Genomic DNA, 26,980 nt, shown 5'->3' with positions numbered 1-26,980 from the left:
GTGCAAACGGCGCTTAGGTGTTAGAGTATTTCTGTACCCTCTGGCCTTCAGCTCAGCATTTATAGCATACTAAGATTCCTAGTATACAGACCCCTAGACACCAACATCAAACACACACCTCCAACTAATCCACCTTTTGCGCATCGCCATCCACGAGCGCGATCAGCCTACCTTAACATTCCGTCTCCTTTCGAGCCAACGAATACCCTTGAACATGGCAGAAGAAGCATCTCAAGACGTCTCAATGGGATCACCTCCCCCCGCGCCTACTCAAACAGACCAGGAGCCCAAATATGGTGGCTACTCACGATTCGAGATTGAACTCGAGGTTCGCCCTGCCTCTTCTCCCAGCTCAGTATAGCCATAACTAAAACCCACTTCACATAGTTTGTTCAATCTCTGGCGAACCCAGCCTACCTCAACCACCTCGCATCCCAGAAGCTCCTTAACCAGCCCGCCTTTGTCGCATACCTTGCCTACCTTCGGTATTGGAGCAAGCCGCCGTATCTTAAATACCTGACATACCCTGGCCCGACACTACGACATCTCGAGCTCCTTCAGCAGGAAACATTCCGACAACAGATTATTAGTCCTGATGTAGTAAGGGCACTGATGGAGGAGGGCATGAAAGCCTCCGTCGACTGGCACCGCGAGAACTGAAATGGTCCTACCGAGTCGGAATGCTACGCGGAGCAAAACATGACACGAACTTCATACATGATACCCAGGCGTCAGGCAATAATGTTGAAATACTTGATATTTCGAAGCAAAAGCGAAAACATTGCCGTGGCAAGAAGAAATAATATCAGCCTATGTACCAACACTGCTTAGCAATGACGAATTGGCACCGCAGGCATATTCTTGACTAAACTGTTTTAAAAAGACAAGCATTTGATGATCCAACTCCGATTCTCCTCGCATACAAAGAACAACCCATCGACTCGCAACTCAAAGAAAGTCCTTTGAGCTCAGTTTTCTCTCCACCGGTTACCACAGGACATGCACTTGAAAAAGCTGGTCATAGGCTCATCAGCACTGCGAATCTGGACCTGGAAGAAGGCAGCTTCCTCGCCATCGCATCCATCGGCAGGACACTGAGCAGGACCCTTCTGCGCATTGTCCCAGGCGCCGGGACCGCCAAAGACGTCTTCTCTCTCGACACGCTCGTACAATCGTCGCGAAAAGACAGGCTCGGTAATGTGGTGTTCGAAGGGGCAGGTGCGGCACTCGAGTCGATTGGTCCGCGTGTTGGTGAGGGAGACAGTGAGAATGTTCGCGCAATGGGGGCAGACTGGAGGTTGACGTTGGTCAGCTTGGAACGTGCATATCGATTTGGGGTTGGAGAGTCTTACAGAGCAACATGACGGCGGTTTGAAATGTGCGCGTAGAATAGTTGAATATGTATCCAATTTATAGGGAGGATACTCTCTCAGGTTTGGCAGTGGTCGTTGAGGTAATCGCGTTGTTGAGTACCAAGGCAAACTCGGAGTATGACTTTTTTTCATTTTGCCGACGATAATGAGGCTCCATGAATTCGAGCGGGTACTGCAGGATGCTTATTCCATTTCTGGATACGGTACAGTGCTGGTGGGTCTCATCGCTCAGGCGGCTGTTTGCTGTTTTAGCGCCATCCCCCGCCATTTCCGCCTTGAGAAAGCTCATAGGTTAGTACATTCAGGCGTCTGTCTCAGCATCAGCCCTCCACTCTCGTCGGGCAGCCCCTCCAAACACCGCCTGACGAAACACTTCAAGCAAGATCAAAACTGTACCTGATTTTAGGTGGTCTTGTCCATACCTCTTTTACTGCCACCTCTTTTACTACTACCTCCTTTAGCCTTGAACGACACGAAAGCCGCTTACACACATTACGGCTCCTTGTTCTTGAACCTTGACCAAATCTTCAAAACCGGCTATCGTCATTGTCGACTTTGGTCAATTTATACCCCGCTCCCGCGACAACAATTTGATAACCAGGGACCTGAACATGGCCGGAGACGAAGAACACGATGTAAGTCATGTCACTTCACCATGATCAAACTCATGAGGACCTCATACTCATACGTTTTCTATCATTAGGGCGCTTCCGTCCAGGAAATCTTGATCGAAGCATGCCGCCGCAACAACGTTGAGCTTCTCGACGAATGCCTAGAGTCAAAGACCGACGCCGAAATCTCAAAGCTCCTCAACGAGACCAAAACCGTCATGGGCAACCACCTCTACCATGAAGCTGCCTCTCGCGGAAATTGTGCGCCTCACATACATACAACTCATGAGATCCAAACGAGCTAACCCCCACCGCCCTTAGACGAAATCATCGACCACCTCCTCGACCAGCCCGAATTCGAGTGCGATCCTGTAAACATCCGGGAAGGCGACACACCACTTCACACTGTCATCAGATGGATAAACTCGGAGCCGCCTGCCCAGCGACCTTTCGGTAACGCCCTTGTCGAGATGATGCTCGAGGCCGGTTCCAACACCCGAGTCAAGAACAAGGCCCGCCTCACCCCATACCAGCTTGTCGACCCCACCAACACAGAACTCCGCGAGCTCATCCAGAAGCACGAATATGCGAACCAAAATGCAGGAGATTTCATCACCGTAAACAACTCGGGTAGCCAGGGTGCCGTGCTTGATGTTCCGGACGAGAGTGACGATGATGCTGAGTTCAGTGGCAGTGATGACGAGGAGCGTGCTGAATGGGAGAGGAGACGGAAGGAGAAACAGCGCAAATAGACAAGCGATATACGGCGCTTATAAATCATTCAAATAGAGGTTGCTTCTCATGAGAAGAAGCGGATCAACATATGGGCAGGCATATAGCATTGAATATCAGAGCGATAGAACCAAGGTAGCTTACGCAAAGGTGCAAGAATAAGTATTTCTTATCTAAGGTTATCGAAAATAAGGGGTATAAGCCTTCTAATACAGGGATGGTATCAATTCCTCCTCTTCATCTATCATGCAGTCGTGGGCATCTCGTTCGCAGCGTAAGTGCACAAAAGCAGTGCTATGAGAACAGGAGCCTGCCTGAACTCTGGAAAAAGGAGCTATCTGTAAGTCTTACTTTTCCGACTAACAGGAGACGCACTCAGACAAGAAGCCAAAGTGCTGTTGCCAATCCTGTCGAAACCATCAGGAGTCTTGTGGGCAAGACACTGTTTCCAAGGCTCTTTTCAGATACAATATAAGTGACGTCTGTGAGCTTCTTCTGTGTCAACTCCGACAGACCGCCTGATTCAGCTAGCTCGTTCATTTCTTTTCCAAGCTGTCGCAAAATATTAGTCGACCGGCCCTTGGGACACATGATGACTTCAAATCCTCCGCCTGTGGGAATAATGAAAGTGGACTGCTGGTCGTCAAAAGCGAAACTGTAGGCATCGGGACAGATTATCTTTGCCCTCTTGCTGTAGGCCGACGGCTTGCAGACATCTGGGTCGTGGTACTCTCCAACACAACAGTCCTTGTCAGTCCCGTATGCAGCGCATGCGCTGTTGCACGGGGAGAACTCTGGTCGTTGGATGTCGTCGTCTGGATAAGGGTAGACTCCATCCCCAGGCTTAGTGGGTGGGAAAGCGAGGTACTTCCATGGACACCAGTTCCGAGCGTTCTCATTACTAACCTGAGTTTCCAACGGAACAGGGTATGTTGAGTTTGTGTAGTAGGTTCCAGTCTCACTGCTTGCATAAATCCAACTAGGAGATGCAATGCAGGCACAATTGGTAAGGTTGGGTGGGACAAAGGTCGTGTTCTTCGCAGGAATGTAGTTGAGACCCATCGGGAGGTTGTAACCATCTACCAGTGAGATATCGTAAAAGGTCTGTTTCCCTTCCATACCACCAGCCAATGTAAATTCAGCCAGAGTCGCTGGCGTAGCACCCTGTTACCGTTAGAAATGCAAGGCTTGTTTCTGTAGAGAGCACTTACACTGGACTCGCAATCCAACTTTCCAGAACAGTCTCCCGTTTTGCAAGAGCACGAGTCATCCTTCACTGTGCAATTTGTGCGACCCCAGACCCGTCCTTGCCAATCCGATGAGACCCAAAGGTCTTTGCTTTTTCCTTGGGTGAGCTCGAAGCCTCCGGTTCCTGGGCCTTTGCCAGCTTGTGTCGCAATACCGGGCCATATTGTTGAGTCGCATTTGTTGGTGATGGTCAAAGGGATAGGCCTATCAGAGTCGCTGGAGTCATCCGGTTCCCTTCGTGTTGCAGCACTAATTCGTCCTGGGAAATTCAGAAGTCCTTTGTCTGATCTCTTGGCGGCAGCATTTGAGCCACCTGCCTTTGCAGTCTGCAGAAAGAGACCAATGGCAAGAGTAGGCACCAACACTCGACAGATGGAAATGCTACTAACGCCTCTACGTCTTGAAGAGGGCCCCATTTCACGACTCGCAAGGCTTAATTCAGGTTGGGTAAAGATGTTAAAGAAATATGTGGTTAGGTTTGCAATCCAATGCCACTGTCAAACAAACTGGCCTTGAATCCAAGGTGAAAAGCAGTGAGTATCAACAATTGGTGATCATAACGTCCAAGTAGCTAGGCATTCAAGCAGCGGTTGACAGGCGGATAGATATAACACAAGCGTGGTGTTGGTATGGAGCCAGGGTCCAGGGTCGAATGTGACGTATAGGCGATAACGAAGCTGCGAACCGGGACCGCTTGCTTGATTCCCAGCAACTGTTTCTTGATCACCCCTGTCCAAGTGATCTGCGATTCAAGAAAATGACCAGATGAATGACGGGCGATTGGCCCAACGAGCAGGGTGGTCTGGGCGAGGCAGACGTGGTAGGCTAGGCTAGCTTGAAAGCACGGCAATGAGAGGACGAGTCGAGATATCTGAAACGACAAGGGGCAAGAAAGGTTATGACGATGATGGGATAACAACTATTTTTGGTGTTCGATCGTCCAAAAGATAAACAAAAGGAGAAGAAGGATGAAGGGTAATTATAAGGTAACCGACAAAGCCAAAGAAGCCGTCTTAAGCAAAGGTGAGAATCAAAAGTCTACAAGAAGGCCAAGAAGAAGAGAGAAGATAAACAAGGGAATGACAGTGATTGAATGAGCAGAGAAACATCCATGGTAGGTACTAATGGATTCCACACTGGGATCCCGCCCAGGTTGCTCAAGGAAGGAAGGAAGGAAGGAAGTATGGGATGGCTGAAATTGATGCCATGCTCTCATGTTGGCTGGGCGCCTGTCTGTTACGGTGGAAATGACGTCAGAGGAGCCGCCTGCAATAGAACATACAACGATACCTACCTCTATGAACTCATATTGGGAATCACAAACAGCAAACAGAATAAGCTCAGATATCTACCTAGAGATGCCTAATTTTACTTTAACTCGATTTAATTGGGCAATTTAACACCAGTTAGTTTCATTCAATCACTAGCATCGACCGTCAGAAAAGCCTAATCCTAGGTGCGTCAAACATTGTGGTTCGCTGACAACTCATGTTGAAGAACACAACATATCCAAAGGCTTCAAGAAAACAAGGGAGGAAAAAAATAGAAATTAACTAAAAAAAAAACATACAACACCGGGGATTCGCTGGTCGTCACCGACCCAACTACTAATCCGGCGCTTCGCAGCTTGACGATGGGGGAGCGGACGGGACCCCGTATTCTCTACGAGCTTTGGTCGTATGTGATCAACAGTAAACGTTCAATGGGTTATGAGGCTAGAGATGACGGTGTGCATCAAAGGCAGTGCCTTCGGTCAGGGAGTAACCACTGCAACATACTTGGGTACATGCGTTCATTCAACTGGAATTCATTGTCTATATACGAGTAATCATCATGTCGTTCAGGCATGCAACTCTTTCCCTCTTGTACCCGGAACGTAGCACCAGGCTCAAACACACTGGTCTGTTTACCACGCTCCTATATTTCAATTCTCAATACTAAATCCAACATATTTCGCTCGACATGTAGAAAGGCCTCTACAAGTGCTCTCAAGGCCGTCTTAAATAATCTCCCCGTACGCTCTGAATGGGTGTCATCTCGACCTGCGTTTTCCTAGGTATCATGCGGTTTCAAAGTGAACCTTAAACTTATCGACTTTTCTCTTTCTCTCCCGTTGTTGATCCTGTTTATCTGAAGCGAGAGCGGCAGCGACCCATGACCTCGCCTTGGCAAACCAGCTCGGCGCTGAATTCTGAACCATCCAGCGTCAGGTAAATATCGAAGTAAACGCGGTAAAATGTGCCTTGAGGGGTATCCATGCGTTCAAAGTCCTTCTCCAGGTTCTTGCGGGACAAATCTGAAGTAAGGGTAACGACTTCCTTAATGCCTGCATACTGTTGTTAGTCATGGCTTTGGGTTTATGATTCCAGTCAAACTTACGGGGATCCTTGGTATATTCAGGGCAGACGTCATCGTCACAGGCATACAGGACATCTTCGTACATGAGGGTAGCACCTGGGGCCACTTGTCGGAAGAAGGAGACCTTGACGGGTTCGCCGTTCTTGACCTTTTGGCCCTTCTGGACGAAGATCTGGCGGGTGAACTTGCAGCGATCCTTTCCATCAAGAGAGGGTACACGGTAGGCCTCGGGGTGGTAGCCCTCCTTGAAAGGCTGAAGAGTAGCCATGAGGTAGTGTCGACGGGCAACACGGTGGGTGACGATTCGCTCTGTGATACCAGCAGTGACAGCTCCCTTCACAATGGCGGCAACGGAGTCCATAGGTCGAACAACCTTGGACTGGAACTGGGGAGGAACGTGGAGCTTGATTTGCTGGAAGAGGTATTCAGAGGCACCGAAACCACCGACAACCAAAATGTTCTGAAGAGTACGGTTCTGAGCCTGAATAGCGATAATCTGGTTTCTGACAAGCTCCAGAATACGGTTGACAACAGGCTCGAAGCACTGAAGGATCTCCTCGTTGGTGAAGGTCATGTAACCCTCCTCAATGCCGGCCTCAGGGAACTCGGCCTCGATACCGACATCAACAGCCCACTTTTGACCGTTGTTTCGGAAGTCAGCCTTGATTCGGTTCTCAAAGTCCATGATACACTTGGCGTAGACTCGGCCGGCCGTCTTGGAGCCATCAGGCAACTTCATTTTGCGGATCTTGGTGCGGAGAATGTTGCTGAAGTTACGGTTCAGGGCTGTTGAACCACATGAGTCGCCAGAACCAGCTGTACACTCGGCGACAGTGAATGGGTTTTCCTCCTCGACTTCGTACGCAATCAAATCGACAGTACCACCGCCACAATCCACAATCAGAACGGCGTCGTGCACCTTGAGATCCAGAAGACCGGTCTTGGAGCAGAACAAAGCAGCAGCCTCAGGTTCTGAGACGAGAGTCAGACGGTTGTCGTTCTCGTCACGGAGGAAACCGGCCTGAATAGCAGCGGCTCGGGTGGCGGCCTTTCCAGCATCGTTCCAAATGGCAGGGACAGTGAGGTAGTATCGGATATTGCGCTCTTCTCGGTTAAAGACTTCACCCAATGCCTTCTGCAGGGCTGACCGCATAGCCTGTCGAAGCTTGAAAAGGTAATCGGCGGCGACATCGATCTCGGACTTTCCTGGGGGCAGAGGAGGGAGGTTGATGGGGTCAATGTATGTGTTACCGCTCAGCATCAGTTGCAACTTGAACCACTCGACCTTTTGCACACCGGGCTTGGGATAACCGGTAGGGGCGAGGGCGTCAGCAATATCAGGTCCCCATCCTACCACCTTTTGGTATTGGTCGTAGTAAAGAACCGTAGGAATCTGGGAAGTATCATGTCAGCTCAAGAAATTGAGCCATCTCGTTTTCTCAACGTACCTTTTGCTTTGTGTAAGAACCGGCACCGGGCCATTCGGTGATAATATCTTCCTTGGCCTCGTTGTTGGTCGCAAATGCAAAGGCGACACCAGAAAATGTAGTACCCTATGGATTGTTTGTCAGTCACTCTTCTTGCCATACCGGCGGCTGTTCAATGTGCCTACAAAATCGATTCCAACAATCAGCTGAGCCTTGCTCTTGCTAGCACCCTCAACCTCGGCGGCAGGGCCTGGTCGCTGAAACTGCTGGTTCATGGGTCCGCCTGGGGGACCGGGAGGAGGGTATCCTTGAGGAGGTGGTGGTTGTTGTCCGAACCCGGGAGGACCTCCCATCGGAGGAGGACCTTGGCCCATAGGAGCCATACCGGGAGGGTAGCCCATGGGGGCTCCGGTGTTGATCGGAGGAGGACCGCCGACCATTTGAGTAGGAGGAGTGCGGTTAGGTTGTTGAGTGAGAGGACTGGTTCGACCAAGAGGAGCTTGGCCAGGGAAGTTTGCAGTATAGCTAGGCGGACGGTTGCCGGGGCCCGGGTGATTCATCGGAAGACTCGTCGTCGAAGACGATGGGGCGATCGAGGCAGGGCGTAGCTGCTGAGGAGGCTGCGGTATTTGACCTGGAGGAGGGGTTGGGCTCGGTGTTAGACCTTCCGGGGTCTGTATGCTTGCGGTGGACTTGCGTTTTCCGAAGCCAAGGCTCTTGAAGCGGGAGTTCATAGAACTCATATGGAAAAGAGGAGAGGAAGCAGAGGTGGGAAAGGGTTGAGAAGTAGGACCCAAGAGGTCAAAAGAGGTAGAGGCAGGCACAGGCACAGACACAAAGGGCAGCGAGCGAGTGAGCGAGGCGCCGCAGCAGGACGGGGACTAGGACGGGGGGCAGGACGGACAGGACGAGGGGGGTTTGGATCGAGGCGGATTAGGATTGGGCGTAAGAGGGGGAGGGGGATTTGAGAGTAAGAGTGGAGGGTCAGGTTTGGGCTCGGGTCAGAAATTAGCACGGGGGCGTGGGAGGGGCAGCGACAGAGCAGTACACTGGCAGTCTCAGTCGCAGCAAGCAAAAATGGTCAAGCTAGGTTCTTTTTCGTCTTGAGAACCTAGGAATAGCGAGAGGCGAGGCAAAGGACCAAGGACAGGTAATCGGCCGTCAAACCGTATGGTTGCGCTGATTCTGGTTCTGAAGCTATGATGCTAATGCCATATAATGCTTCGTTCAATTCTTGTTGAGTCCTGAACTGAGCAGTCCTGTCCCGTCGCGTCCTAGCTAGTAAAGACAGACTGCTGGAGCGTGCGAAGGGACAAAGAGGGGTGTGCGAGCCTGAGATCTTCACGGGATGGTTGGTTAATAATATTGAGCTTGGGCTGAGCTTGGGCTTGTAGCTGGCTTGAAGCTGAATGCACCGAAAACAGACTGTTGATACTCCAGGTTTTCTGGCTTGATGCAGGCTCGAAGCTTGGGCAAACACTGTATGGATGGTGGTAGGCAAATTGGATTTGGTCTTTCACTTCCAATCTGTGGGCTTTTTAGGTATCTTGGGAATTGAAGAATGTCTCTGCACCGTTGTGTAGGGTCGTAGTGACAGATGGAGTCGTGAGATTCAAAGTGGGTTGGGCTTTGTCGGGTTGGCGTCGATACGATACACGCGTTGGCCCGTTCAGTGCTTATTACCGTTTCGAGACACGATCAAACAAAGAGGCGCAGTTGAAAAGACGAACGGGTTGGCCGAAGAGGCGAAATGTTCAGGTACTGAGTAGATTTATTAGGAAATGCTGTTAAGGCTCTATCAATGTTAAAAGAAGAATGAGGATGCTGGTACCTTCTTCCTTCTGGGCTTGGCTAATAAGCTGAGGTTTAGTGAGTGGCTGAATTGAGGCGCTGCGAGCTGGGTTAGATATCCGCTTCAAAGATGAATGATCCAATAGAACGAGCAACAAGAGACGAGAAAGCAGTGTCCGACCGCTTCCAGTGGAGACATGGTAGAGACGCAGCTGACAGAGCTAGGATCTTTCCAGCGGTTTAAGGCTGAGTGCAAGGGTTTACAGGACCCATGTCCTTCTGTAATGCTACTGTAGGTGCATTTTAGCGACCAAGAAGGTCTGTTTTACACCGTTTTTCTGATTGAGAGAAAGTTCATGATCTTACTGTTACTAAGTTAAATATTAACATTGGCAAGACCGTGGGATAACGGCCCAACGTGTTCTGTAACTTAAATTACGGTTCAATGTTAGATCACTAAAATAAGGTTGTACTGAAAGAAGACAGTCCAACAGGCTCTTTCTTTGGGATATAAACCAAAGTCCAATGGTTTGCTGACAGGATGAATCTGATGGTACACTGGGCGATGGATGTTTCCCATTGTGGCTGTGGGTTATCCAGCACTAAATTAGTGCTGTGGAATCCTACCGGCTGAGATGTTTCTTTTTTCGGCAACCGTTCTGTGCCAATAACTAAATACTTGTATATTAGAGTAGAGTGACGTTTATATAAGGTTATGTTTAGTATGTAGAGGTCAGTTCAAGAATACCATTCTATTCTGTCTCTATAAACTTGACAAAGTGCCTCATGATTATCGATCATGACGTTTGGTAGTGATCTGGATGGTGGGGAAGATGCAAATGCAGGACACGAGCAAAGCCCCAATACGATACGGCAATCCCTTACGAGATAATGAGTATCTATCCTAGTATCCAAGGTAAAAAAGAAATAAAGAACGGTCACGCCGAGATTGACCATGACGATGCTGATGACGTTGGTTACTTCGTATCATACTCATCATGCCTACCTATACAGTCATTCCAAAAGCAACAAAGAAAACAGGCTACAGAGAAGTTCATTCCGAATACTGTACAGGTGCGAGCCTGGTTACCATGTGCCAGTTATGGTTCAGATCATCAATCTCTCAGCCGCTTCCACCCAAACGTAGGCTTATTTAGGCTTGGGTTTGAGTTGAGGCCTGGCCCTCAGGGTATCAGAAAAATTGACCGCTGGATGCATAAGAAACGAAATTAGTAGTTCACTTTATGCCCCCTAGAATATAGTTCTTAGACTATTTATTTTTATACCCTAAGACTTAGGATGACATTTTTTCTGCTACCCACTAGCTGGGGTATGCAAGCGTAGGACAATCGATGCAGGGCCCCGGATTTCAGGACCTTTCGTAGGACTTTATATGGATCCATTTCTTTGTCGTGTACATTTGGTTGGCTCCAGTCTCTCATCAACTTTATTGATTCGACATGGAATTGCGTCCTTTCTCAGCAACGAGAAGCTTGGCTGTCAGCGACTACCAATGGTCTGAAATCAGTAGCGGCTTTTCTCCCGGCAGCATCTCTGCTCTATGTTCCCGTTTATTGTGGTGTGATTTACCACAGCTGAATGGAAATCAGTAAAGTTTTCTCTCGAGATGTACTCCTCGAGATATACCATATTACCTTGCGCGTATGTTCAACTCACGATCCTTAACAATTATCATCCACTATCAGACAAGCTTTTCCATCCGATACAACCATTTGCTCAAAGGGAAGCGTGCATTTAAAGTTAGACATATAGCCTGCTGTGAAAGCGCTTACCTAGTTCTGGCCATACATTAACTTAGGACTCAGTCAGGAGGCCTAGACAATTGGGTTGTTTCCATTGAGTCAAAGGTTAGATGGACTGAGTTGAGAGTTAGATATGTATATTGAATTCTTGTTGAACCACGAATGGTGTAGCTGTGGTGTATGCGTGAATGAAAGGCGGGTACTTGTCGTTTATGGATGCATAATGCTTTGCACAAACTGCCAGCTCTACCAGACAAGGTATATGTGAGCCAATTGTCACCATAATACTAAAGTATCATAGAAATGTTCCAAGTTCAAAATGTAGGAGTGCCAGAGCTACTCGGGACGGATAACAATAATGTTTGTACACTCGGGGAATTACTGAATTTATAGTTCAAATACCTATTGGCTCACTTCCAGTTAACGTAGATATGTTGAAGTCACCTCGGTGTATTTATATGCGCCAATGCATTATCGACCTAAACGGAAAGGAGTAGCGATTATGACAGTATTTCTCCATAAGTGCAACAGTACTCGGTCTATCCGTAAGTAATTGCTAGCTCGAATCGCATTATGAACTCAGGTACTCAACAAGCAATCACGTCGCAAATAGTTTGTTGAAAATGTAAGTCTTCTGCTGACTTGGAATGTCTCTTACTGGTGGCAACATACCTTGACGATTATCGAGGTATGAGCGCTGTAAGTCTAGATTAGGGAAATAAGAGTCTCCCAGACTGAATAGAAAGAGAAGACGTGAACGCATTAAAGACTGCTGGCACATGTGAGCACTATTACTGTATGACTGATCGTCGAACCTCCTCATATGGCAACTCGCTTACATAGATATGCAACTGTTGCTGATGGACCGACTCTCCATGTGTCAGGGGGAATATAGATACACTGGGATTGTAACCTGAAGAGGCATGTAATTGTAAAAGGTACCGATGAATGGTGCCGGGCCATGAATAGCAACAAGTTTGGATTAGACACATGCACATACTCTACCCGTCCTAGTCTGAGGCAGAGTACATAATTTTCAGCATTAACAACATGATATGTGTTTGCTAGTAAAAAAGTAATCACATCTTCTCGGATTTATCTAGCTTAGATCTAACGTGGCTGTAAAGAGAAAAAGAAGTGATACCGTTCGTTGGTGTCACAAGTCGACAATCAGGTTATGATATACACCAGCACTACCATAGCACGTAAGATGAAAGGGCATGGAAGTTCGCTATTGTTAAATCTTGGAGACTTTGAACATATACAAAATCCTCCAAAAGTACCCATTACTTATAATTGCAAAGTTCATTTCTCCCAAACAGGATAAACTTCTATAAGTGTTAGTTTAACAGAAGTCGTACAACGCGACTCGACTCTAGGTATCACGAATACATACATAACTTACGTAGGCGCTACTTGAATTAAGGTATAATAGCCTCATATTCTTCTTCCCGTTATGTCCCCTGAGGAAACTAGTATAACAAACTAGTAAGTGAATCGGCCTTTGACTGCCCAGAAGCAAACACCAGCAAGTGAAGCACAAGCCCAAATCACTACCAGAGCTCATCGCCACAAACGATGAAACAAAGAGATTTGGCTGTCGTCTTAACTATTATGACGGTATTCCTGTGCAATAAATACGGTATGCAGCCATTGCTGTTGGTTACTCGAAGCTCTGTCACCCCAACTCTTGTTGATGGCGAATATATCACATGCATACAAGCTTCGTCCAACTGCCACTACATTCTTGAGCGTTGAAAGCCAAATGGTTGCCCAGAAGATAATCATGTTTTGCTCTGCTACGATATGCCTGTTCTGATAGTGCCATATCTGCGCTTGGGACTTGGCTTGTCAACGGATCGAGGATCAGGCTCACCAATAAATCTGAATACAACAAAAAGGTATCCAGCAGAGACAGTCTCAGTTAAACTACTCTAAGTTATCACGAGACAATTTTAAATACCATCCATCGATCTTAACTTGATGGCAAAAAGCACCTTCCAAATACACCACAGTCCAGCAAAATATCTATGTAGAATAACTATCGGGTCAGGCTCAAACAAATGGAAACTGTATCCGAGATACAGCTCAAAGACTTATCATGAATGCAAATTATAAGAAGTAAATGGCATAACACTTCTTCGTGAAGAAGACCAGCCATGCTCTCTTAGTTGCATTGGCTTTCGAGTCCCTAGTCTAGACATTGAGACTGATGTTATCTTGATATCTTGCGATGCAATCAATCTTTGCAAGAGAAAAGAGCAGAGATGCCGCAGTATTGACCCAGGTGCATACAAGTAGGAAGAGTGGTAGATACGATTCAGTAAGACTACAAGGCTGTACCATCAATGGTATCTTGATATAGAGCTATAGAGTTCTTAGATACCTACAATCAACACGAACATACTAGAGAGGCTTGTCAGATGCATATGTCTCGAACTTGATATATTCTGCTTCTACAATCGCCAGCATTACAAAGGTGCAATTCACATAGGAGTTGCGGAAAGGACAATCTCTATAGTTGATCGCTTTGCTATCATATTCAAGAAGCAATATTTCAATATCCTTGTTATCAATCGAGTCGATAATAACTTCTGGACGATCATTACACGGAAATTATGGCTATATCACCTAGGAGAGGAATATTGGTAGATAATCACGCTGGCGTTGATCCCGACTCGAAGTGAAAGTCACTAATTCCTTCGACTGCGGCTTACTTCTGAGTGATAGTTTGAACATTGAAGTTAGGAACTTCATTGCTACGTAAATAGTGACTCCGCTTCAGCAAATTTGCACGAGGACAGATACTATAGACCGATAGAGTACTTACCCGTGTGTCCAATATTGACAGTCCACGCGCATGGCTTTTAGCACAGCATCACGATCGTTGGAGGCGGCAGAGAACCAAGGCGATATAGATCGCCGATCTACAGAGAATACAGATAAGCATCCGAAGCGGCCTTTGATAGGACGCAGATATGTTGTTTCCATGTTTACTATGCACTCAAGAAGACGGATCATGCTGCTACATTTACTAAGGTATTACGGATCCACTCGAGGGCTTGTCGGTGATCCCATCGAACCAAATGCGAGATTTTAGAAGCTGTAGGAATTGGTAGGAATCGTAATTAGGTTGGCAGTTATGTACTGACCGAAACTGTGGGTTTCGGCTGTTGTCTTGGTTCTGTTAGAACCAAGAAACTGTCATAGTTAACCGAGGATATGGATAGAAGGGCAAGATGCTCATGGAAACTCAACGTGCATGGCCCCATGTGATTGGGACGCATGGGTAGTATGGAAGATTCTAGGAATTCCCCAACAGCTATATCCGATGTAGAGAATGGGAAGATGCAAGCCAGGTCCTTCCCATGAGAGTGGGACCAACAAGCGAGACTCTGCCGAAAGAATTCCATTCTATCAAGGTTACATTCAAGATTGAAGCTATTTCCATACACTAGATAGCTATCATATACGGATACTCATGTCAATCAATTACCAACCGATCAAGCATTTGTTACTATGGATAAGTTAGCTTGTATTTGGACTGCTGTCCCATGCAGCTTCCAGGTTAGCGTGACAAACAAGAGTTTTGACAAGAGTTTTTAGTGTCATGCATTAATAATTAAAGCTTGGGACTGGGGTCAAAACCCTGACCCATAGGATGGGACGGGGTTCTGAGATGGAACGAGGGAGGGGTGAGAATGCGTGTGTCGGTTTGTCACAAATTGGTGAGTCAGATTAGAATCTGATATAAATTGATCTAATCTAGTGAGCAGTGTTGAGTAAGTGAAGATCATCGTGAGCATGTGAGTTAGTTATGGGGAAGGGGTACGTGGTGTTGTGGGTAAAGTAAGCAAAGCAGAGCCAAAGAAAGGGGTTCAGAACTCAATTGAATCAACAACTCAACAGTTATCAGATACGGTGTGAAGCAAAGAACAACTAATTAGGTGCAGTAATAATCATAATCTGTCTCCGCTCTCGGAGCCCCCGACCTCTTCCTCTCCCCTCTTTCATCTGGCCCCGGAATCCAATCTTAGCCGTCACATGAAGGTTTGTCTTCCCCATCTTTTCGGAAACTCCTAATCAGGTTAGTCTCGTTTTCTAAACAGTTTGTGCCTGAGCGGGGAAACGCTTGCAACTGCTCAAGACCGGGGCCTAGAGCCGGCTCGTCTTTGCGGCTCTGCTCCGTTCGCTTAAGCACAAGCTCAGGCAAGCTAAACAGAACCCACACAAGAATCAATCAATCCCACAACATGTCTTAGATTGATTTTTTGCTGCTCACGAGGATCAACATGCTCCCTTGGCCTAAGGCCCATGCCCCCATACTCTTTGTCTCGGATCCGAACAAGTACTTTGCTCTTGGGATTTCCGGCATTAGGGGATAGGCCCACCTCAACTTTTTCTTTCTTTCCGCGTGATGTCTTGTTAATCCTAGAATATCTAAATTAAGACCAGGGCTAGAATCTCCCATAGAAGGTGTCTCACCTTAGCGAGTGCTGTAGCGACATGGCACGGCATGGATTGCATTGCTGTCGCCTTACGAATCCAACTAACCCATCAAGGCATTCCGAAAAGCACGACGTTGAGTATCCCGCTTGACTTTACTTTGCTTTGTCTGGTTTCTGACAACTCGCCACCCCTAAGTCTTTTCCCCTCTTGCGTTCCAGTTTTCACTCCTTTGTCTTTTTGATTACTATACCATTTGTCACATTCCGCAACATAGGACACACCCCTAGAACAGTTGTCTTGTAGAAGTATGACCTGGTTGGACGGTTTTGGCATTGTGCCTGTATACCCACTAGTTAATCTAAGAGACAAATTCTCCATGCTACTAACATTGTTCAACACCATAGATCACAATTGCATGCTCAATGATCGCTTTGTTGACTCTTTAATTAGCAACATGTATGGCATTCTCAATTGTAGTATGTGGTCTTTTTAGTCTTCCGAGAGCCATAGATGTTGAAACCAAGTGACTACTCTAGTCACTAGCCTAGTCCCAAGGCGGTCAGGCTGCATCAAATACTTCAGATAAACAAAATTCTTAACTATCAAAATCACAACTCTCACGATTCAGTAATTTGAAAAAGGCTTAATTTAAATCGTTATGGTATTATGCACTATATGGAAGCTTTTTAAGCTATACTAAAAATCCCAGAATATCAGATGCCGAGCTCCTATGCTCATGATGCGCTATGCCAGTTGAACGCCAGTAAACCAGTCATTATGTGACAAAAAGTTTACAAACTTTTGTCTAATCCGTCCTCGCCTTATTTTATTCATCATCCTCATCCTCCTGCAACCAACCCCGGCTCATTTCGACAGCTCGCTCCCATCTTCGTCGGGATCGACGAACAGTCTTGGGGTCAGCCTCGGGGTAGAAGACCTTGCGGTCCTTTCGGTTCACTTCGTGAAGCTCCTCAAGCTCGTTCCATACTCCAGTGGCAAGACCCGCAGCAATAGCAGCGCCTAGTGCAGTAGTCTCGCGCATGGCCGGGCGATCGACAGGAACTCCGCTGATATCGGCCTGTGTTTGCATGCAGAGGTCCGAGTTAGATAGACCGCCATCCACTGCCAGGATGTCGAGGGCGTGGCCCGAGTCAGCTGCCATAGCGTCCAGAATGGCTGCTGTCTGGTGGCAAGTAGCTTCGAGAGTAGCTCGCACAATATGACCCTTGTTGGTGTGTTGGGTGACACCGAAGAGAGTACCCTTGGCGTCATCAATCCAGTAGGGGGCGAAGAGGCCGCTAAAGGCAGTCACGAATGTGACACCACCGTTGTCAGGAACAGATCGGGCAACAGTATCGACTTCAGCAGAGTTCTTGATAATGCCCAAGTTGTTCTCGAGGAACTTGACACCAGAGCCAGCAACAGCAATGCTACCCTCAAGAGCGTAGACAGGCTTGCGGCCCTTGCCAAAGTCGTATGCAACAGTGGCGAGCAGGCCGGTCTTGGAAATGACAGGTTCGCTGCCAACGTTGTAAAGGAGGAAGCAGCCAGTACCATAGGTGTTCTTGGCCTGGCCGGGCTTGAAGCCACACTGGCCAACGAGGGCAGAAGATTGGTCACCCAAACAGCCAGCAATAGAGATACCCTTGAGTGGTCCCTTGCAGAGAGTACCATAGGCAGTGGGGTGGGAAGAGGGAACAATCTTGGGTAGGCTGACCTTGGTGCGGTCAACATCAAAGAACTTGAGAAGATCATCATCATAATCGAGGGTCTTCAGGTTCATGAACATGGTACGGCTGGCGTTGGTGGCATCGGTGACAAAGATGGGTCCACCCTCACGTGCGTGCCCACCGTTGAGCTTGTAGATGAGCCATGAGTCGACAGTACCAAATGATAGTCGGCAATCCTCGTAGGCCTCCCGAACAGATTCCACATTCTGAAGGACCCAAAGGAGCTTCACACTTGAAGGGTAGGTAGACAATGGCAGGCCGCAAGATTCCTGGAGCTTGTCGGCACCAGGCTTGTTCTTGAGGTCACGGACGAGGGCAGAAGTACGGGTGTCAGGCCAAACAACAGCATTGTAAAGGGGCTCGCCAGTGGTGTTGTCCCAAAGAACGGTGGTTTCACGCTGATTTGTGATACCAATAGAGCGAATTTCCTCGACACTGTGTCCTTGGGCGCAGAATTTCTCAGTTGCCTTCTCGATGCAAATCTCGGCAGATTCAAGAAGGGTCATAGGGTCATGCTCATGCCATCCAGAGCTGGGGTAAAGGTTCTCGAATTCCATCTGATGACTGGCGACAGGTTCACCATGTCCGTTGAAGATGAGGAATCGGGTTGATGTTGTGCCTTGGTCGATGCTACCGACGAACCAGTGCTTCTGTCTCTCTTCCTCGGTCTCTTCGATTCCGTCGGGGAGTTGTTCCTCGTGGTCTGACTCTAACTCAGACTTGGCTGAGAAGAAATCTCCTGTGACATCTGTTGCTTCAGCATCCTGAACAAGACCCTGTGGTAGCTCCTCGAGAAGGATATCGGCAGTTCGTGGTCGCTTAGACTTGAATTCTTGTCTGAGGAAGTCCTTGGGGTTTATGTCGTCGAAACTATCTTGCACCAGACAATGGGGTGCGTTGGTTGTTGAGAATTGCATCCTTGCACACAATGTTGACAAAGTGTTTGTGAGTTTGTGGTTTGTGATATCGTGGCAAGGGAGCCGTCCCTAGCAAAGTAAAGGATGTGGCGAAGAGGTTGAGTGTCGTTGAGCTCTACTAAGTTGTAATAGAGTTGGTAGCCAAGGAGCTAGATTGTTGTTTGTATATATAAAGATGGAGGGATGGGTAGTATGCTTGATAGATGATGGTGAATGGAGAATGGAAGATGAAGAAGGTAGACGATTGAGGGAGGAAGTCGGCCTTGATAAATGCTTGAGGATCGAGGGGGAACAAGGGGAAGGGTGGGGGAAAGAGCGGAGGGTAGAGCGGAGGGAGCCTCGGGATGCCATTGTGAGTTAGACACGGGGGAAGGACAGGGCGGGAGACCGGCGCCCAAACGGCTGGAGTCAAACAGAAACTGACATGTGCAGGGCAGGAACGATGTGTGTGCAATGCTGACGACTGTGTAAACAGTCAGTCTCAGTCTAACGCCCACGCCCAGAACCGGATAGGGAAGGAGGGCGGGGTGTTGGGGATGCTTGCTAGGTACCCAGGCTTGCTAGGCTTGGATGTTGTGTTGCTGTGCCTCGACAAGGACCACTTTGCAGTCCCGGGGAGATCGATCGCCGGGTCAAATTCAAAAGCAGGTTTGATTTTCAGTCGGCTTCTGCAATCCATTTAGCGGGGCACTTTACTTCTAATACCCCAACCCCACTTTGCAGGTCAGGCGGACGATGCGGAGCCCCGGCCTCGGGGGTCTCATCCACTGGTTAATTCAACGGGACATTTGGATAAATCGCTTTCCACGGGCTGAAGCCCACACAGGGGAAATTGATTCTCAGATCATGAGGACAGATTGAGATTAAGCTTACGAAAAGCTGAAACACATTCGAAGCTGTTTACTGAGCAACTTTTTTAGCATTCTCAACCCCAAAATAGCCCTCCCCACGTTATCCTAAAACCAATGTAGTAATCCGGCAAACATTCTTTCAATTCAATTCTGTCTCCCGGAAACCTTCTTTAAGGGGTGGACCCACCGAGTCCAGACTTGGAGGGTGGGCATAGACCTACATGTATCGTACTAGGTTGGTTGACGCGTGCTGCCCAGGCTCGTTCGGGAGGCTCAAATGCAGCGATTGACACTCAAATGACTGCTACTACGCTGCAATGCTTTTTTTTCTTTATAGTTGGACCCCTGGTTGGTGGATTTTCTGTACCCGCCCCCAACAAGTACTGCCGGCACCCCCAATGGCTTCCATTTAGAAACGTGACCCAAATTCTTCAATATTGGGGGTATTTTGCTTGTACGCATTTGCATCCAGCCGGCAATCAAACCCATAAGCTGGATTCGTTCCTGAAGATAGCTCTGCAACTACATGGATACGAGATCCAATCCTGGACGTGGATAGCTATTTGAACCAATGGACAGCCTTGTCCTTCCCAAAAAGGCTAAGCCATCAATTTCTACAAAAGTTGGGACATGTGGTGCTTTCAAGAAATGCATGCAAAAGATCATGAAGAATCGCATCTTTTTCACTGCGTCTACCCTGTGGCCCGGGTCCGCAATTTCTAATTGCTTCTGCTCTCTCTACTCCTTCCTTCGGACCAAGTCGTCCGCATGGGATTAAACCGGTTTTGAAAAGTGGCGGTTCACGTCACATCCGTGGCAAGTGCGTTGCGAGAGTCGCAGTGGATGTGGCTGACAGTGCTGTAAAGGCAAGCGCGATGCCTTATCGATGAACATATTTGACGATCACAATTGCATCGAGATTCGAGAAAAACCAACACCTAGACCCTTTATTCTTCTATGCAAAAAACGTCACTTCACAACGTCACTCTAGAGGCTGTGGCCTGTGGGAGATCGTTATATCTATTCAGAGTCCACATTTCAGCAATCCACCTGTGGACATGGCTATGACACAACGCTTTGGCACATAAATCCAATGACGTTACACCGTTTCTCTCACAAGCGGGACTGACTCCAGTCGATATGCAACCAAACGACAATCTTCAGTTATTAATGTGAGTTAAATGATCGACCCGGCTGTATGATTTCATTTTCCCAGTGCTTATACATGTCGATCAGGCCCGGTCCTCTGGCGCAATCATCAAAACGTCACTTGCTACAGGACCAGGACCCTTGCGTGGATGACTTCAAACGTCAACGGCCCAATATCGACAAATCAATCCAAGAACTTACCTACAGTGGCGTTACTGAATCTCCAGGGTCCAATTTCACATTGGATGAGATCCTTCGTTCGACAAACACAGACAACGTGGAATTCTCTCAGAGTTCGCTCGACCCCTCTCCACGAGAGCCCCAAGACCCTTATGACGACGACCTTTTCGATGATCTGGAGTTAAATCAATGTCTCGAGGGTCTCATTGGATTTATTCCCACAGGAGGCTCTGGGCCTTCACCGCATTTGGATGACATAGATGAATTCGATCTGAAACAATCCGACGAAGATGCTCTGGAGGAGCTTTTGAAACAGGATACTTGGCAAGAGCCCCAACAGCCACCATCAAGTGTTCTTCGTACATTGAGTCGAAACTCACAGTCGGTGGACGAGTATGACCCGCAACTACAGCGTTCCTCACCGCACTCTTCTTCACACATACCAGGATCCAGTATCAGATATGCCCTGTTGCCAGAAGAAATAGACTGGAGGGCGGTTCGAGAGCACACACGCCGGGAACCAAAGCCTGTGTCAACAATTGGAGCCTCCACTGCAAACAGGAGCAAAATCCCCGAGCATGAATCACGGACTGTTGAGCAAAAAACTTGGATCGTTTCCCAATCTCGATCGTCACCGCCCACAAAAACTCATACTTCCTCAGTATTTACTGGCCAATTATTGTTAAGGCCTTTCAAAACGTTTTTCGATCTACAGGAACTCTTAGATGCTAAAGCACAAATGTTCCGAAATCAGCCCGACGTCATTTTCGAACTGTTTGCTCGAGTGGTATACTCGAGTCGCGAGAACTTTCACAAGAAGCAGTACTTTCGCTTTCGAAGCCTGCTCAAGGAGTGCCCGCCTTATTTCAATGGTTCTCTCCTAGGCTAGGAGGCAGGGAGTCCAGTTGATTGCGCAGCTCGAGAGCTGCTTAAGGCGCATTCATCGCACATGAAATGCTTTTGTCGATGTAAGTTGCGACCAGACCCCGGATCAGAATCTGATTGGGGCATTACGGTACTTGAGATATGCACTACAACTTGGAAGGAAATTCAGCGAGCTATGGATGCTCTTGGAAGAAAGGATCTAGATGAACCAGGGAGTCGCTCTAACACTTTTGTGGATTGAGTTAATGATGGAATTAGCTTTGAGGACGGGTGTCAGTTTCACGAAATATAAGTAACGCTTCGTTCATCTGCTCAATGAATCAGGCAAAGCCCAACAGAATCCTTTGTATTTCTATGTCTATGTCTGTCTAACATTGCCAGTACTATTTCTCGTGGACATAGAAATGTATGGCATACCCTAAAGCTAACCCAAAGACTGTCCAGGAGCCTACAGAAACCCAATGCTGAATCGACATCTAAAGTCTCTAATTGGTATCTCTCTGATCCTTTCAAAGGAAACAAGTATCTAGCTGAAGGGATGTATTCACTGATAGTACTGTTCCGTCCACATCGAAGAAGTGCTGTGGGTTATTGTGGACTCAATGCCATAAATGTCCAATCTCCGAAGATCATTTGGGCATCTGGAGGTTCAAGTAAGGAGCCATGGCCTTTTGGGCAACAGGCTTTACTTGGCGCAATTCTGTTACAGTGGGAGGCTTTGTATCGCCCCGACGTCGATGCCAACTTTCTTCAGTTTCAAGCAGCGCAGCATCCTCGTCCTTGCCTGTGGGATCAACAAACCGATACGATCGAAACTCGCAGTTTGACCAGCCAGTAGCTACAGAATATGTCAGATAACCATACTTTCTCTGCGTGAGATACAGTTGTTACTTACCTCTTTCTTCAGGCACACCATACCAGTCATCGGTCAAAAAGTGCAGGAATCCTCCGTGAGACACGACAACAACGTGTTCATCACCACTCACAAGGTCCCTTAGAGCTCTTCTAGCTTTAAGACCGCGGACCGTGAGCTTCTCAACAGTAGGCTCATACTCGCTCCCGGGGCCCTTATCGGTCCATGTCTCCTCTACCCGGGAGTAATCAGCAATACCCTCGAACTCGGCCTGCACTTTGGCAACTGGAGATCCAGTATCGCAAGGATTGGCAGACACCTCCTGGAAAACGGGCATGGCAACGATTGGCTTGAGCTCATCAGTGCCGAAAGCGTGAAGACAGGTGTAAACCGTGCGACGCATAGGCGAAGCAAAGAGCTTGGTAAGCTTATCGTGGTGAGGGAACTCTTCGCGCAGAGCAGCACACTGCTTCTCACCAAGGGGAGTCAGGTCCGGGTCTTGCATTGACTCATTCTCGATAGAGAGGTTGTGGAAGCCTTGAGCGTGACGAACGAGGTGGATAGTAGGCGCCATGATGATGTATGTATATTCTAAAATAGTAAGATGTGTCTGAGTGATATTTCAAAAGATAATGTCTAGAACAGTAATCAAAATAATTCAAAGGAAGAAAAATGTTTTAAAGACAAAGCGGTCTTTATTTCAATGAATCACAATGGACAAACGACAAGTTGTACGATAACAGGGAAAACTTGGATCACAGATGTAATGACTCAAAACACCTCCGACGTGGCCCGCCAAAGCCGGTGTCATGATCATGATCCCCGGAGGCCGGACCCAACTGCGTAAGCGGAGCTGCCCTCCTTGGTGAACGGCGTGCGTGTCCATCGCTCACCGATTGGACAATCCGTGGGGGTTTTCCGAGATGCATTAGCCTCTGTAGGTTATTCAAAGTAGAGTGGCCAGCCTGTTGGGTCGCCTTGAATACCTGTTGCGTATGTTCTTCGGCTTGGTGACTGTAATCGTATTTGAGTGAAAAACGATTCAACTGCCTAGGAAGCCGAGAATCACATACAAGAATACGCAATTGTATACATTTGCCCGTTTTGTACCTGATCTGGCCTCTTCTTAGGCAATCCTCAGGGTCAGAAAAATTGACCGCTTGAAGCATAAGACACGAAATTATTAGGTCAGTTTATGCTCCTTAGACCATAGTTCAGACTACTTATTCGTGTACCCCAGGACTTAGGAGGGCAAATTTTCTGCTACTCACTAGGCAATTGGCACAGTGGACTGTTTTCATCTCTGATGTGTTGGCTTTAAGGGTGGACTCAGTAGCTCTGTCACGATGTTTCCAAAAAGACTCATTTCACAAGAACCCGTTGCACGTTGCACCAAAAAAAAAAATAATGGTATCGCAGTTCAAATTCATTATTTATCAGTACATCCGATCGTGAACCATGTCCCTGATCTGTCCTGAAATGCATTCTTCCGATCGTCTACGGCAAACAATCCCACTGAAACGCCATTGCTTAACAAGCAGTCAGTCAAGCGTAAGTGAATACAAGTCCCTGGCCATTACTCGGTACAAATTCAAAACTCAATCAGGGCCTCCTCCTTTACAGGCTGTTTCGCGGGTTCCTGCTGTGGTACCGAGGGGAACGAATCTTGCGTGTAACCACCATACGCCCAGTTATGCGGTGCTGCGGGTGGCTGCTGGTGCTGCTGTGGCATAGAAGGCTGCCAGTATGCTTGCTGCTGTGGGGGAGGCGCTTGCTGGCCCATCTGAGGCTGTTGGGGCTGCGGTGGTTGGGAGTGCTGCAGTTGGGGGGACTGAACAGGTTGTTGAGGTGCCTGGGTTGGCTGAGAGGGTGTTTGGCCTGGCGTAGGCTGTGAGGGGACAGGCACTGGCCCTCCAGGGTATTGAGATGGTGATTGCAAGTTAGGATACGGGGACTGAGGAGCGTCAGGTGCTGCCCCTGGAGCAGATGGCCCAAGAGGAGCCTGCTGGGCCTGCTGGGGTGTGAAATAATAAGAGGCGTTGGGGTCGTTGGTGATAGGCGCCTGCGGTGGTTGGGCGTTTTGCGCCTGTTGGTTTGGATCGTGTGATAACTGCTGGGGCTGCTGCTGATACTGGTCTTGAGGTGCTGAAGGTGCCCTGTTCTGCCAGCTATCAGTTCCCTGGACATGTTGAGGAGGGTATTGACTGGGCTGTGATTCTGGCGCAGATCCATATGGAGGATACTGAGGCTGAGTTGTCGCATGTGGTGGTTGTTGGTAATGTTGGTGTTGAGGAGAAGCCTGGTAACTGGGTTGTTGTTGCCCAGTGTAAAAGCTTTCTGCAACACCAGGATTGCTGGGAATTTGAGAAGAAATAGAAGGGTAGGGGCCAGCCGGCTGGCGAGTTGGAGGTAGGTTGTATCCGCCGAGATTTTGTTGGCTGTATGCCTTAGAAAGTCGATCTTCCAGCATACGGTCGTAATACCGAACGACGGTTGAAAGCTTGGCATGGAGATCAAGGAGTGTGTCTGTGCTTGTGTTAGCTATTGGCGCTTGTGAGGGATGGTTTACTCACCATGCTTGCTCATGGTCTCTCCGTAAGTTCTGGCGAGCTTGGGTCTCAATGTACCGATGCTGTCATAGAGCTCCTGAATCTGAGGTTCGCGAAGAATAGTTCCTGGGGGCTGGGTCTGAAGGCGATCCACCAATGTTGCAAACAAGTTGATATTTTCCGCTTCCACGGGAGTTAATTCGTAATCGTTCTTAGGGAGAACAAAGTTGGCGGGGGAAGACGTATTAACAGAGCTAGAAGTTTGCTCCTTAAGCGCTGTAGCGTGCCTCTTTTTCTGCTCTTCCATATCGGCCAAGGACGCAGCAATAGCGGCCTTAAGGTCATCGTCGTCGTCCTCTGCTTGTTTAGCTGCCGAAGCATTGCCATCGGTTGCATGGGTAGCTTGAACAGGCCCAGAAAAGCCGTGGGAATGGGTTGTGACTTCCTCCAAGCTCATTGCTAATGCTTTTTTCAAATCCTCATCAAACCCATCGTCAACTCGAGCGTTCCGGGGCTGCATAGCGGAAGTACTGCGCGTCTTATGAGGGTATGTCGGTGATCGATCGAGCGACGGATTGGGGAGTTTATGGCCCTTGTTGGTAAGTTTCGCGTAGCATCCATCATCGACTCGCACAGGTGCCATGATGCCGAGATGGGGGAGCGCAACCACCTTGGCAGAACATTGCTGGTCGAAACAGTTGCCGCAGTTTCGGCAATGATGCTTTCGGTTTGTGAATGTGAAGGGCGTTCGACATCTCATACACACGTCGGAATCGGTCCATTCAGGTGGCTAAGACACTATTAGCTGGTCGTCAAGGTGGTCTTCGGTGGTTATGCTTACCGCGCTACTGTCAATCATGCTGCTAGCCACTGATGTCTTGGGAGGGAATTGATACCCGTCGCGCTCCAAGGTGCGGTACACCTCGCCAATGTATGAAAGTTCATATCGTCCCTCAGTGGCACCTGCCCAGGATTGTATAAGTTCGAGGATTTTTGATTTGACGTCAGCGTTAACAGCAGCACCACCGACTGCTTGGAGAAGCGATACGAGGTTGTCCATAAACTCTCGTGATGCGACTTCCGTAAGGAAGTGCGATCCGCCATTTTTAACACAAGTATCGGTAAGCTGATAAAAAGTCAGCTTGAATGGATCATTATTGACATGGTAGAAGCCGTACGTTTAAAGCGCTCAGTTGGGTGTTGGGATTCTTGTTGCCGATGCGCTTCTTGAGGGAGCGCATCGCCTCTTTGGGCGCGACCGTCTTGGATCTAATGACATCGGAAATCTCGAGGTTAAGAGCAATATCTTCACTGATAATCCAGGTTAGCGGGTGATGTTACTTTGGAAGCTGAATAATGACGCACAGGCTGCTGCTCGTGGCCTTCTCGACCTGCTCATCCAAGGCTGTGTTGGCGGACGAGGACCACCAACTCATCATCTTGAATTCGGCACCGACAATAAGCAAGGGAGATGTACGCTGAGGAAACAAAAGTCGACTAGTAATAGAGCAATCTGGTTCTCGATTTGACAATACGAAATGTCAGGAAGTGACGGCGGAGCGGCTGGTATGCGATGCGATGCGATATGATGAGGTTGTTGATGACTGATGGAGGTTCAGCATCTAGCTTGGTTCAGGCTATCACGAACCCCAGCCTCTGTTCAGGTGCCTTACGTAGAATGGTCCCTCATAGAGCTAGCTCAACCGGCGCGGATTGGACGAGAGCGGACATTGATTCCACAGCAGTTCACTTCGAGGAAGCCTAGACCCCACTGAAGACCAAATACTCGTAGGGCCTTTCGTCAGCGCGGGCAGGGGGCACGGTCATAAATGACGAAGCTGGAGGGATTTCATTTGTGGCGTAGCTACCTATGTCCTCTCCATACTTGGGTCGTTATGGGTTTAGTACACTCGAGGTGGCTCATGCGCTGGGTAAACAAAGAACTCCCATGAGGGGTACTAAAAAGAGGTAAACAGTAGATACTTTAGGTGTCCTTGCGGCGGGTCCAGCTCCCTAAGGTACCCGATGACCCTGACTTTATTGGTACCCTCCCCCACAGATACCTAGGTGCCGACACCTCACCTCATGGCACCTAGGCATTCAACTCGCCCATA

General features: G+C 48.2%; 9 protein-coding genes across 9 annotated transcripts; 3 read left to right on the top strand and 6 right to left on the bottom strand.

Annotated features, from left to right (window-relative positions):
• EDB82DRAFT_137915 (SOH1-domain-containing protein) lies at positions 1 to 814 on the top strand. The gene is made up of 2 exons (XM_025733560.2): positions 1 to 328; positions 388 to 814. The coding sequence occupies exons 1-2, from the start codon at positions 215 to 217 to the stop codon at positions 658 to 660; spliced, it is 387 nt and encodes a 128-aa protein (XP_025584454.1). The 5' UTR covers positions 1 to 214; the 3' UTR covers positions 661 to 814.
• A 154-nt stretch (positions 815 to 968) lies between these two features.
• EDB82DRAFT_523389 (transcription factor S-II-domain-containing protein) lies at positions 969 to 1,362 on the bottom strand (the record flags this gene model as incomplete). Its single annotated transcript, XM_025733559.1, has 2 exons — positions 969 to 1,291; positions 1,353 to 1,362. The coding sequence occupies 2 exons, from the start codon at positions 1,360 to 1,362 to the stop codon at positions 969 to 971; spliced, it is 333 nt and encodes a 110-aa protein (XP_025584453.1).
• Positions 1,363 to 1,679: 317 nt separating this feature from the next.
• On the top strand, positions 1,680 to 2,874 carry EDB82DRAFT_495886 (uncharacterized protein). The gene is made up of 3 exons (XM_025733558.2): positions 1,680 to 2,008; positions 2,077 to 2,245; positions 2,306 to 2,874. The coding sequence occupies exons 1-3, from the start codon at positions 1,985 to 1,987 to the stop codon at positions 2,734 to 2,736; spliced, it is 624 nt and encodes a 207-aa protein (XP_025584452.1). The 5' UTR covers positions 1,680 to 1,984; the 3' UTR covers positions 2,737 to 2,874.
• Positions 2,875 to 2,928: 54 nt separating this feature from the next.
• On the bottom strand, positions 2,929 to 4,687 carry EDB82DRAFT_137895 (thaumatin family-domain-containing protein). The gene is made up of 2 exons (XM_025733557.2): positions 3,928 to 4,687; positions 2,929 to 3,880 (listed from the first exon to the last, which is right to left on the bottom strand). The coding sequence occupies exons 1-2, from the start codon at positions 4,378 to 4,380 to the stop codon at positions 3,092 to 3,094; spliced, it is 1,242 nt and encodes a 413-aa protein (XP_025584451.1). The 5' UTR covers positions 4,381 to 4,687; the 3' UTR covers positions 2,929 to 3,091.
• A 1,368-nt stretch (positions 4,688 to 6,055) lies between these two features.
• Positions 6,056 to 8,969, bottom strand: EDB82DRAFT_137847 (uncharacterized protein). Its single transcript, XM_025733556.2, has 4 exons — positions 7,935 to 8,969; positions 7,771 to 7,875; positions 6,344 to 7,715; positions 6,056 to 6,290 (listed from the first exon to the last, which is right to left on the bottom strand). The coding sequence occupies exons 1-4, from the start codon at positions 8,490 to 8,492 to the stop codon at positions 6,091 to 6,093; spliced, it is 2,235 nt and encodes a 744-aa protein (XP_025584450.1). The 5' UTR covers positions 8,493 to 8,969; the 3' UTR covers positions 6,056 to 6,090.
• Positions 8,970 to 16,383: 7,414 nt separating this feature from the next.
• EDB82DRAFT_137816 (uncharacterized protein) lies at positions 16,384 to 18,639 on the bottom strand. Its single transcript, XM_025733555.2, has one exon. It carries the CDS (start codon positions 18,397 to 18,399, stop codon positions 16,579 to 16,581), a length of 1,821 nt encoding a protein of 606 aa, XP_025584449.1. The 5' UTR covers positions 18,400 to 18,639; the 3' UTR covers positions 16,384 to 16,578.
• A 1,836-nt stretch (positions 18,640 to 20,475) lies between these two features.
• EDB82DRAFT_523384 (uncharacterized protein) lies at positions 20,476 to 21,468 on the top strand (the record flags this gene model as incomplete). The annotated part of the gene is made up of 1 exon (XM_025733553.1): positions 20,476 to 21,468. The coding sequence occupies one exon, from the start codon at positions 20,476 to 20,478 to the stop codon at positions 21,466 to 21,468; it is 993 nt and encodes a 330-aa protein (XP_025584448.1).
• Positions 21,469 to 21,792: 324 nt separating this feature from the next.
• EDB82DRAFT_495870 (histidine phosphatase superfamily) lies at positions 21,793 to 23,171 on the bottom strand. The gene is made up of 2 exons (XM_025733552.2): positions 22,360 to 23,171; positions 21,793 to 22,302 (listed from the first exon to the last, which is right to left on the bottom strand). The coding sequence occupies exons 1-2, from the start codon at positions 22,889 to 22,891 to the stop codon at positions 22,094 to 22,096; spliced, it is 741 nt and encodes a 246-aa protein (XP_025584447.1). The 5' UTR covers positions 22,892 to 23,171; the 3' UTR covers positions 21,793 to 22,093.
• Positions 23,172 to 23,908: 737 nt separating this feature from the next.
• Positions 23,909 to 26,305, bottom strand: EDB82DRAFT_474086 (uncharacterized protein; the record flags this gene model as incomplete). The annotated part of the gene is made up of 5 exons (XM_025733551.1): positions 23,909 to 24,843; positions 24,891 to 25,656; positions 25,708 to 25,992; positions 26,045 to 26,177; positions 26,232 to 26,305. The coding sequence occupies 5 exons, from the start codon at positions 26,303 to 26,305 to the stop codon at positions 23,909 to 23,911; spliced, it is 2,193 nt and encodes a 730-aa protein (XP_025584446.1).
• Between the last annotated feature and the right edge of the window lie 675 nt (positions 26,306 to 26,980).

Source organism: Fusarium venenatum (genome assembly GCF_020744135.1).
Source record: "Fusarium venenatum strain MPI-CAGE-CH-0201 chromosome Unknown EDB82scaffold_2, whole genome shotgun sequence".
Lineage (NCBI taxonomy): Eukaryota > Fungi > Ascomycota > Sordariomycetes > Hypocreales > Nectriaceae > Fusarium > Fusarium venenatum.
The sequence above is the reverse complement of the archived record's forward strand: the minus strand, read 5'-3'. Positions and strand labels throughout refer to the sequence as shown.